At 31.9% G+C, this 12,192-nt stretch overlaps 1 protein-coding gene across 1 annotated transcript; it reads left to right on the top strand.

Annotated features, from left to right (window-relative positions):
• Positions 1 to 7,936: 7,936 nt before the first annotated feature.
• LOC110699051 lies at positions 7,937 to 10,754 on the top strand. Its single transcript, XM_021876542.1, has 2 exons — positions 7,937 to 8,652; positions 9,488 to 10,754. The coding sequence occupies exons 1-2, from the start codon at positions 8,441 to 8,443 to the stop codon at positions 10,650 to 10,652; spliced, it is 1,377 nt and encodes a 458-aa protein (XP_021732234.1). The 5' UTR covers positions 7,937 to 8,440; the 3' UTR covers positions 10,653 to 10,754.
• The last annotated feature ends 1,438 nt before the right edge of the window (positions 10,755 to 12,192 follow it).

Here is a 12,192-nt window from a genome sequence, read left to right as displayed (position 1 = left end):
GGAAAAGGGCCAAAAGGCATTATATGGTAATATTGGTCACTTCAACTTCCTATAGAGTCAGTCCATTTTAAAATTAAGGGTCAGCAAGATAAGCAGCTACACTATTGGTAGACAATGACTGAAATGGTTGATGAGCACATGTGCAGAAATATAAATACAAATTCAATCTACAGGAGAAGTAATCCGCTTGGGTTAAAAATTACAGGGTCTTTAGGTTGTACTTTAATGTAAGTGTGGGACGACAATGTACACATGTTTTACACATTATTGTACCTAACAAAATCGTGTCTTTTGTTGGTTAGTTACTTAATCCTTATATGAACTATCAGCAATGGCTCTAGTTCGAGTAATGTACTAATGTGGAACAAATAACAGCATTAAGCCAGTGTCTCCTTTTATTTGCTAGCTGTAAAACTACTAGAAAGACTAGGCAAGTTTGCAGCCATAAACAGTTAAACATGACAGTTTCTAGCTAATGACAAATTGACAATTGGTCTCATTTCCTACGTCCTTTTCCTACACACACACACACACACTCACAAAAAAAAATAAAAAAAAATATAAAAAAAATAAAAAAAATTAAAAAAAATCACCTATAGATCTTTCTCCGTGTAGGGGGAAATACCCAACAAATTTCAGTTTGTTACATAGAAGAAAATGTGACCATTGTGTACCAACAACAGATCGAGTCAGTGATCAAAACACTTAACGACTCTTTTAGGGTACATCATATTGTATTGTATGAAAGGAAACAAAATCTGATAAGAACGGGAAGCGCAAATGGAATACTGCATCTGAAGTTAGTAAGTTACTCAAAAAATTTTATCAATTTATTTAAGCAGCTATAATGGCCAAGCTCCTTTAGATCATTACAAAGGGCACATAAGCAGATAAGCTAGTTGTAGTTAAATATGCTTATATGTGTTTTGATTAATGATTAAAATTTCTGATTTGCTTGAAAGTTATCTTAACACTATACAATATTTTTAATGCATGATACTAGCAGCTAGACTAGGGGATTAAAGTCATTGCCTTTAATCCAATTAAGCTTAGGATCGTCATTGCTTCTAAGGCTCTGTTCACTTCACCTTAAAAAATAATACAATAGTAAAAATAATTTCTATTTAATTAAATAAGTTCGTTTCAGTAAAAATAAGTTTAGTAAAATTCAATAATTTTAAAGAAGAAAAATTATAATACAAAATTAGTAAAAATAATTTCAGTTCAATAAAAATAACTTCAGTTTAGTAAAATTAATTTCAATTCATTAAAAATAACTTCAACTCAACAAAATTAATTTCAGTGTAACCAAAATATATTAAGTGAAGTAAACCAGGCCGGAGTATTACAAGAATTTCACTGAAGAAGTTAATTGTGTTGAATTTTTGTTTTCAGTTTTCTTTATTTAATTTTTTATTTTATAGGTAGCCTTCATGTGGGATTGATAGTAAAGCAATAAAAGCACAATTAATAAATAAATAAAAAAAAAACACTAGTGAGTAATCCCTCTGTTTCACTTTGTTAGTCCCATATAGAATCAATCACAAAAAAAAAATAAGAGAATGAATAATATTTGGAATCTTACATTTTAGTACAAAAATTGCTTAATTAGTTCTATCTTATTAAATGTTGTGATTTTTTTTATTTGGAAAGCATCAATTATTGTTTAATGGGATTGATACCAATTAGAATATTTAATTACTGTCATGTCATCAATCCACTAATGAGATTAGAAATTATAAAACCAAATTAGGAAAATAAAATTAAATTTAAAAAGGAATAGATTCAATATGGGTACATCATTTTGAAATGCCCAAAATAGTATATGGGACTAACATTATGAAATGGAGGGGAGTAATTTTTAAGAGCATTTAATTGTGTGTATATAGTATTTATATTCATACTTTTATAGTGTAAGGTATTATTTAATGTGCAACATTAAAGCATAATTGACTATTTACCTAGATGGTTAAACAATATGGAGTAACATTTCTTTAAAGAGGTCAAGAGTTTGAACCTTCTCATTCATATACTCCGTATTTTTTTCCAATATAGTTAAGACAACATTAAGTATTGTTGGTATTGATGAGGAACAATTATTAGATATATAGTATATGCTAGCTAGTATTCCTCAAATTATACAGGTTAGGGTTTTATAGTTTGCTTCAGGGGCGGATCTATTAAGGTACACAGTGAGTCACGTGACTAACCAGCACAAAAAAAAAAAAAAAATCAAAGAGACCCCTTATTACAGATAGACGGCTCTTTGTTGCTTCTAGTCTGTTTTATAAATATCAAAGAGACCGCCTATTAAAATATAAAATAGGCGATCTCTTTGTTGCTGCTATTGTCAGGCATTGATAATGAATAATTTTTTACGCTACTTTCATATATCATTAAAGAGACATGTTATGTTAAATAACTGGTCTCTTAAGTTATTACACATTTTTTTTTCCAATAATTCTTGTTTTTATTTATACTCTATTTGTGCAACTAATTTAATATTTTCCATTAAGTAAAAAAAATCATAAAATTAGTTTAATTTAATAGTTTTATAGTACTAGTATGTATTTTTTATGTCTTATTTTTGGATTGAAATTATTTTGGTAAAATATAACTTTTTTTAATATAATTTTTGGATTGAAACAAGTGATTAATTATTGATGGTGACTCATAAGTTCGAAAATCCTGGATCCGCCACTGGTTTGCTTGAACATGATATTACACAAAGAACATTTAAAAAACAAAAACAAAAACGAGAGGTTTATTTTTAGACCTTAGTAACTAATTATGCAATTGGTCATTTGTGCACTAATAGCAATGACTCTTTTTTCTTTCAAAATAGCAATGACTCTTATTATTCTTTTAATAGATCAATTTAATTAGGTAAAGATGACAAAACAAGATTAAGTAAAGATGACAAAATATAATGGGTTTTTCTATACGGTGCCCTTGTGTTTTTATGGTTTCTACATGGTGCCCTTGTTTATTTAATTTTCTCAATGGTGTCCTTGTGTTTTTATGGTTTCTACATGGTGCCCTTGTATATTTAATTTTCTCAATGGTGCCCTTGTATATTGGGTTATTCCTTGGCTAAAAGTTAATTAACTTACACTTGACCGTGGTTAGTAAAAGAAAAGAAACCAAAAAAATAAAATTTCTCAATTCTAATCAAACCACTCACCTTTCCCTTCACTCACCCCTGTTCTATTCACAATTCACAAACTTTGCAACTTAAATATCTCAATTCAATGAAACTGGAAGTCTTTGCTCATATTATTCTAAAAGCTACGATTACTTGATTAATTACTTACTTGTTCTATCTAAAAAGAAAAGGCTTTATTGTTGAAATCGGTTGGCCTGGTTAGATTCATGGTAGGAGCAATTTGCTACAAGTCAGCCTTTTATGGCTTGCTTGGTGATAAAATTACCAGTTTGGGCAATTTCAGCTCAAGCAAACACCTTCTGGCTTCTGGTGATACGATTAACAATTAGCAAACTCTCTGAGTACAATGGTTTGTTATACTGCGTTAGTTGTTGATTTTATATTGTGATTATCATTGCATACTGACTTTTAAGGCATTTTCTAATGTAATCTCTCCTTTAAATTACTCACCATTATTAATCAATAAGCCCAAGAAAAAAAAAATTAAATATAAACAGTAAAACCAGAAAGAATTGCAAATAAAGTAATACCAAAATAGGCGTGGCTGTTCAGTGGAAAGAAGGTAAGATAGGAAAATTGAAATCAGGTTTAATGGAGTTGGGAGAAAAAAAAATTGTTAACCATAGTTAAATGTAAATTAAAATTTAATTAAGGAATGGGTATAGGTAATAACCTTAATAAAACTCATGGGCACCATAGAGAGAGTTAAATTTACAAGGGTACCATGTAGAAACCCAAAAAACACAAGGGCACCATGTAGAATAACTTTAAATTTTATTATTTCAATTTTAAAATGAGTAGTTTTTTTATTTATTGTGTGACATCGGCAATGCTTATGTAATTTTTCATTCCATTTCATCAACCTCCCTTTCTCCTAGAACAGAATCAAGTATCAAGTTGATGGTCCTTGAATAAATGAATTCCAACTCCAATTTCTTCATTTCAGGTTTGGGGAGAGAAAGAGAAAGGAGAGCGAGAGTGAGTAACTGTGCTAATTGTGGTTGTGGTGGGGTACAGAAGGTCAGATGAAGGATTAGCTGTCCTGACTCCTGAGATAGTGTACTTCTGTGAGTTGTATTTTAAGTGGAGTTAATCCATTCTCTAAAGAACAAGGCACGAGGCGGTTAGAGAGGAATGTAACTGTTTAGATGGAATGTTCTGTTTTGTTTTTTTTTTTTTATTCTTAGCAACTTATAAAGTTGAGCAACAATTATGAGTTTACAACCAATTTGATTTATAAGTTTTTGGTAAATAATTTTGTTAATGAGGCAGCTAATCCTCACTTTAGGCTCTGCTTGATTTCTATGTCAGGGCTGGGAAAATAAAGCCTCAACATATCATCATATTTAGCCTCAGCTACCTCTTTCTTTCAATGTGAACAATTTAGCCAGTGAGTTCTAATTTCTTAATTTGTTGTTAAATGCTTTTTAAATACTTCTATATTATTATAGAAAACAATAAAATAAAAGCTCAAACTTTTGTATGTGATGGCACACCGTGCGGCTAATCACCATAGGGTTACTCTATTAGGATTATAGGGGATTACTTAATCAATAATATTGGAGTCACTCAGTCCGTAGAGTAGGATTTACTCTGTTAGCTCTACTTTTTGTTTTTTTTTTTCGGAGGTAACACTACATTATCAACCACACAGGAAACACATTGAAATAAAAAGATAGATAGAGACCTAGAGTTAAAGGGGGCAGAATACCATATACAAAAAAAAATGAAGCATAATAAATCCGAGTTGTTTTGTCGTCTTGCTTTTTTAAAGTTTTCCCTAAGCTTTTTCACTACTTGCACAGTTGCACCCACCCTAATGGCCTAATGAAATTGAGACCAAGAGAATTTTTCACCTTTGGTCAATTTGAGATACTATTATCAGAATAAGTTATTATACATCAATGAATGATAGAAAGATGTGAATTGCGTAAAAGGCCTGAAGACAAGAAAGCTGTTGCACAAAATGCTACTTCAATTTTTCAAATTACTATTATTGGGAAATTTTAATGCTTGAAAAATTCTATTGGAATGAATGAGTATGCATGACAGCATCACCCAACCAAGATTAGTTTAATATTAAGGAGCCTGCGTGACTTTCTTTTGTTCGGAAATTTATTGATCATTAAGCTGTGAAGCTGTCCCATTGTTTGATAAAAGTTCTGCATTTCGACAATATACAATTATTATCTTAGTAAACAACTTAACCATCATCTTTTGTCATGCAATAGGCAATAAAGATATAAAAACAAGTAAATAAAGCTAGCTTCTTTGATAATCTTTGAAGGAAGGATATGGCATGATTGTACATTTCTTGAGTTTTGTAAGAATTTCCTTTGTACATCTTTATGCAAATCTTCTATGGCCAGCCTGGTGATTTGCTTTAGCTTAGAGGTTCTACGCTTTTAAATGTTGCTGTGTAGATTCATGTCTTTTCTGGTGGAGGTCATTTTTATGAGGTTTATGTAGCTATGTATCTTACATTGGAGGGGACTATATATTTGGAAAGACATGCAAAAATTTTTAGGTTGTGTTCATTTGAGCTTTGTTTCCTTTTTATAGTGGTGGGCTCTGAACAAGTGTGATTTGTTCTACTAAGAAAGTTAGATATAACATGAACAAGTAGGAATAGGCTTTCTCATAATTGTGGAAGCATAAAAAGATGAGTCTAGGGAGTGAGAGGAAGAAATCCGAGAAGGCTAGCTAATAAAAGGGTAAAAGTTGGAAGGAGGGAGATAGTGAAGATGAGGGAGCGATGTAGAAAGGGGTACAAAGTAATATTCTCATAAGAGTTGAGATTGAGCCTTTGAATTATTTTTTTCCTCAGTTCTTGATGGTGCAAGTGGGTTAGGAATTTAGGATGGTGATTATGAAAGTGGTGAGGATTTTTTTTCTTAGTCCTTGATGGTGCAGGTGGGTTAGGATGGTGATTATGGTAGTAATGAGGATTGGATCACGCCTTCATGACCTTGAGTGAGATGGTTGAGGATTTGGTAGAAATTTATAATCCTTGAGGAGAGAGATTGGGTATAAGGAATCCAGGAGTTTAGGGGTAACACAACCAAAAAAGAACAGTGGAAATTGAATGTTGATTGTACATTTCTTGAGTTTTGTAAGAATTTCCAAGGGTATTTTTGAACTGAATCATCTCTGTCTAGATCACTAAATTTGATTTTTATTTTATAAATAGTTTCTGTACATAAACTGAACAAATAGGTCATAATGAAAAAAAAATGACAAATAAAATATACAATAAGAGACTCAAGTCATAAAAATATATTCAATGTTGTTGAAGTTGGATTTAATGCGTGTTGGTTTTTTTTTTTTTTAGATTTTGGTTCTTAGTTGCATGATTTTGGTTCGAAATGGAGTGTCCAAGTGTTGTTGTATTTGTATTGGAGTGTTGAGTATTTGTTACGGGTACTTGAAGTGAAATGAAGAGTCGGGGTAGCATATATGGTCCCGGGTTTCTAGACACTACAATTAGTTAGTAGTTTTTGATGCTTGTTATTGATGCTAGAACTAGCTAGGTGTCTGCTATTGCTGTTATGGTTTCAAAATGAATGGGGGTTTTGGCAGAGTTAAGCTTTTTAAAAAATTTATAATCCTTGAGGAGAGAGATTGGGTATAAGGAATCCAGGAGTTTAGGGGTAGTGGTGTAGCTAGTCGTGCACGATAATTGAGCTTAATATGCTTAATTAGTAAAGTTTATTTATTCTCTTCGAATATAATTAGCTGTCACATAATCTGATAATTATATAAAGCAACACTCTGAAAAGATGTTCAACTTCTTATTGGGTGTTGAGTGTACGTGAATGACTTATTTATTTGATTTTTTTCACCTGCTTAAACTTGCCAATTGTGGCAAATTTCATGAATCGTCAGTAGTATAGATTTACAAGTACGTACTGTTATTTCAACGCTTGAGATTCTTCATATACATTCATACATTTATACATACGTAGGTTATTTCTAAATATAGCTACTCGTAGTTTCTAAATTTATAATTAAAAATGACATTTATTATTATGCATATGTACATTTAGAAATAACATTTTTTGCGATTACCCTTGTAATGATCATGGCTCAGTTGCTTCTAGCTAGCCATGATCATTCTCTTGTACAAGTAGCTAGGTGTATAGCAGAAAGAAATTGTTCTTCCTCATCTATTCTAATTGTTCTTAACGTGTTCTTAGGGAGTTCCGAATACATTACTTTAATTAATCATTTGATCTCGAAATTTTAGGGAAATTCTAAAAGCATATTAACCATTAACCCATAGCAATCATAGTGGGGGTTAAAATTGCTTATAAAAAACAGTGTAACAAGTCCCCAATTCTTAGTTCCCCATAATTATTTTCTAACATTATGGTCGTCTATCTTTTCCTACCTTAACACTTCACACGCAAACTGATTTGGTATTGCACGTTAACCATATATATACTCTCCAATATCATATTTTGTCATTACATTTCTACTATATGTCTACATAATAATTTAAATTGGCATCAATGCACATCCAATATCTAAACTAATATCATATACATATACATATAGTACTTTACTATTTAAAATAAAACTTTTAAACATTACAAAATTAAAGGAAGACAACATCAAATATATGGAGAATAATATCTCTTGATATAATTTCTTGATATCACTAAATTATCTATTCAAATTACGTGTTTGATGACGTGGTTAATATTTAGGTGTATGTAATCCTGTTGACGACTATGTAAATAATGTCTCTGTAGAGCCGGGTATTTTTACATTATTTTCATTGATTATCGTTGTAATACTACCTCTTGTTTCTTATTAATTGCAACTTTAAAGGATTAAATGAAGTTTTAGGCAAAATTTATATGAGTGTTAAATGAAGAGAGAGATAAATTAAGACCCTGTCCACTTCAACTTATTTTTACAGAACAGAAATTATTTTACATAATTGATTTTTTTTTTTTTGAAGTCTAATTGAAATTATTGTACTGATTCTTAATACTTCTTCTTTAGAGTTACTGATTATTACAGAATTGAAATTATTTTTACTGAATATATTTTTACTAAATTGGAATTGTCTTTAAGGAATCAAATTTATTTTTACCAAACTTTTTTTTTTTTGAACAGGGTCTAAGATAAAGATGCATGTTACGATCATTGAGCAGTGAATGTTACGGCTAGCCTTTCCTATAAATAGCAACGGGAACTTAAGTTTACTAGCAACAAGAGCTTAATTTAAGTTAACAACACGAAAGAAGAGTCTAGAAATAGAGAACGATGTCGAGTTCGCCTCAATTTGTGGCTCTAAGAACAGATTTTAACAAGAGGTATGTGGCTGTTGTAACGGATGGTAGCCAAAAAAATGGACTGGAGATGTCTTCAGAAGCTGAAATAGTGGTCAACCTTAAAGCCAAGTTCACCGTCGAGCCTTCCACCACTGCAGGTCTCGTGCACATACGAAGCAATTACAATAACAAATATTGGTGCAGGTGCTAATTTCTCTCTCTCTCTCTTTTTTTTTTCCTTCTATATCTCAAATAATTGGCTACAGTACTAATTCATCATTACATTTTAGTTACAATTATGATTTCATATAGTATCAAAAGTTGTCTTTAAAAAATAAGAAAACTTTACCAAGTTAACATACTCAATTGTTACTTATATGAATTTACAAATTCTTAAATGGATCTGGTTCACACTAATTTATTGTGAACCACTAATATTAGAGAAAATATGGTTGTTTTATTAATTAAAAAAAGGATCACTATAATTAAAAAAAAAAAAGTCACTATGTTGAAATAAAAATCATTTTGATAATATATAGGTCTGGTTAATTTTGTAATGAAATACTTTATATACTGATCAATATGAATAATAAAGGCCACTATGTTAAAATTAGGGGTACATAGAGGTACAACTGTGCCCCATAAAAAAAAAAAAAAAAAAAAAAAAAAGAGTAGCAAATAAAAAAACGGATATAAAAGAGATCCCCTGTAGAATATAACAAATCTCTTAGCGTCTGTAAACCAACCAAACAAATCAGTGCGCATTATTTTTGTTAAAATCATAGAGACCACTTATACAAAGGCCTGGTCTCTTAGACACTTTAACTATTGGTGTCAAAATCAAAGACACCACTTATTCAAAGGTCTGGTCTCTTAGATTTTATGAATTAAAGGTCTATTTTAGTTACCATCTTAGCCTTTTCCGACTAAAGAGATCTGTTTTCACAAATAACAAGCTCTTAGAATAATTTTTTTTTTAATGACTGTAGCTTAGCAGCGCCTTTTACTGAGCGTAACATGATTGATCTTATGTATGCAGTGAATCCCCAAGTAGTGGTTTAATTGCAGCAAAAGGCGTTGAACAAGTGGAAGATAAGTCATCATGGAATTGTACATTGTTTAGAGTCCAATTTTATGGTCAAAATGTATCGTTTTACCATGTTGGATCAAACAGCGATGTACAAGTAAGTACTGTCAATAACCAATTGTTGTTGGATGTTAACAAAACTAGTACTGGAAACAAAGAAATTTTTACGCCAGTTGATTTAGCATCAATAGTGATACTGCCTAAACGCGTTACGTTCAAAAGCTTCGTCAATGAGGGTTACTTGCTCGGTAGAATGGTTGAGGGTTACCCTTACAACGAGTTTTCAGGTGACGATGATATGGAGAAAGCAACCAACTATGAGATCTTCGTCACTGAGACTGGAGATATTCGCGTAAAGTCACTGTTATTTGGAAAGTATTGGAGAAGTACTCCTTGGATTTGGTCTGACTCTGATGATACTAGTGCCGATAATCCTGACACCTTATTTGAGGTATTTAAAGTTGATGACAATGTCATTGCTCTTCGTAACAAAGGCAACAAAAAGTTCTGCAAAAGGTTGACTACAGAAGGCAAGGTAAGCTGTCTGAATGCTGGTGCAACGAGTATGGAGGTTAACACGCGGTTGATAGTAAAAGAACCGGTCATTTCAAGGAAAGTTGAAGTCCAATTTAGGGTCGAGGATGCTAGGATTTATAACAAGAGACCCCTCACAGCCGCGACTGTTACAGTTCCCAACAGAACAACCGCGGCCCATGAGGTTGTGGAAGGGGTGATTTTTACTAAAACTCATGTTAGTACATGGAGTAAATCTACTTCTTTGACATTAGGTGTCAAGGCAGAATTCAAATCAGGAATCCCCTTTATAGCCGAGGGAAAAATTGAAGTAGGGACCGAAATATCAGATACAATTGAGTTCGGACAATCTACTGATTTCTCCAAGGAAGTCAAAACTGAATACAGAGTCCCAGTGCCTCCTATGACAAAGGTAACAATAACCGTGCTCGGAGCAGAAGCCACCTATGATGTTCCCTTTTCTTACATTCAGACAGATCTTTATGCTACTGGTGATAGGGTTACAACTAAGCTCGACGATGGGATTTTCAAGGGTGTTGAGTCCTATGATTTCACCTATGAAACCATATATGAACCTCTGTGATACATAGCATCTTATCTACTCTGTTCCTATGTCACACTATGTTGCCCGATAATAAGTGTGTTTTGATAATAAATAAAAGAACAAGCACTCAATGAAATGAAAGATGACTGCTTAGCTTGCTGCATTACTTCTTCAATATTCTTGCAGAAATAATAATCACAATGTTTTCAGCATTATTATGAAGTTATGATCATGTTTTGCATCAAATGAAAGTGAAAATTGTATATAGGAAGCACTCAAAAGGATGAATAGTATTGCATCAAGTGCTGTTACAACTCGTGCACTTAAATCTCCAATAATTAAGCTGCTAATTATTTAATAAGTTAAGAATTGCAGATAGATCACACTAATGAAATCTGAGATGTTCTTATCATGAGCTATAATATCACGCATTTGTCAATTGACAGATAGTATTAATAAGATTAGCAGCAGTAGTGGCATGTTTTGTTAGAAAATGAAACCAAAATTAATAAATTTAAATATGAGGCAGCAGTAGTATTTATTAATAGTCAAAAAGCACAACACTTAAAGTAGCAAGCAAGTAGTACAAAGGTAAATTGATAGTAGAAGAATGAGTTTAGAGTAGCCTGGATTGTAGCACGCAATGCGCTATCCTTAGAGAGAAAACGCCCCACTGCACTGGTAGAATATATTTATGCGCTCCTCTCCCAAGATACGACAACCCGCCAGATCAATTGTGTGCAGCAAAAGACCCCGAAACTAATTACACCAATGTTCCGTAATAATTATAGTATTGCTTTTAAAGAGAGAATATTGTGAATTGTTTTATTTTAAACTTTGACAGTTTCTAGCTAATGACAATTATTGGTCTCATTTCCTAGGTCCTTTTCCAAAAAGCCAAAAAAAAAAAAAAAAAAAAAAAAAAAAATCACCAATAAGCTATGTAGAATCCTTTACTTAATAATGAAGGAATTAACAAAGTGAAGTACGAAACTAGATCTTCCTCCGTGCAGGGGAAAATAACCAACAAATTTTAGTTTGTTATGTAGAAGACAACGTGACCATTGTGTACCAACAACAGATCGAGTCAGTGATCAAAACACTTATTAATGACTCTCTTTTAGGCCAGGGGTACATCATATTGTACGAAGGGAAACAAAATCTGATACGGAAGGAAATCGCAAATGGAATTCTGCATCTGAAGTTACTCAGAAATTTGTGTCAATATTTTTAGAAGGTATGCCACATGAATGAATGGCCAAGCTCTTTTAGATCATAACAAAGGGCACATAAGAAGATTAGCTAGTTGTAATTAAATATGCTTATATGTGAGTTGATTAATGATTAAAATTTCTGATTTGCTTAAAGTTATCTTAACACTATACAAGTATACAGTATCATTTATGCATGATAGTACCTAGACTAAGAAAATATATATATATACATATATATATATATATATATATATATATATATATATATAGAAATGAGATCATATGAGACCACATCCCTTATGTGAGAACCCTTTTTATATGTGAGGACCCATTATAACCGTTGGATCAATTACATCCAACGGCCA

Source organism: Chenopodium quinoa, unplaced genomic scaffold (assembly GCF_001683475.1).
Source record: "Chenopodium quinoa cultivar QQ74 unplaced genomic scaffold, ASM168347v1, whole genome shotgun sequence".
Classification (NCBI taxonomy): Eukaryota; Viridiplantae; Streptophyta; class Magnoliopsida; order Caryophyllales; family Amaranthaceae; genus Chenopodium; species Chenopodium quinoa.
This window is presented reverse-complemented; position numbering and strand designations above follow the sequence as displayed.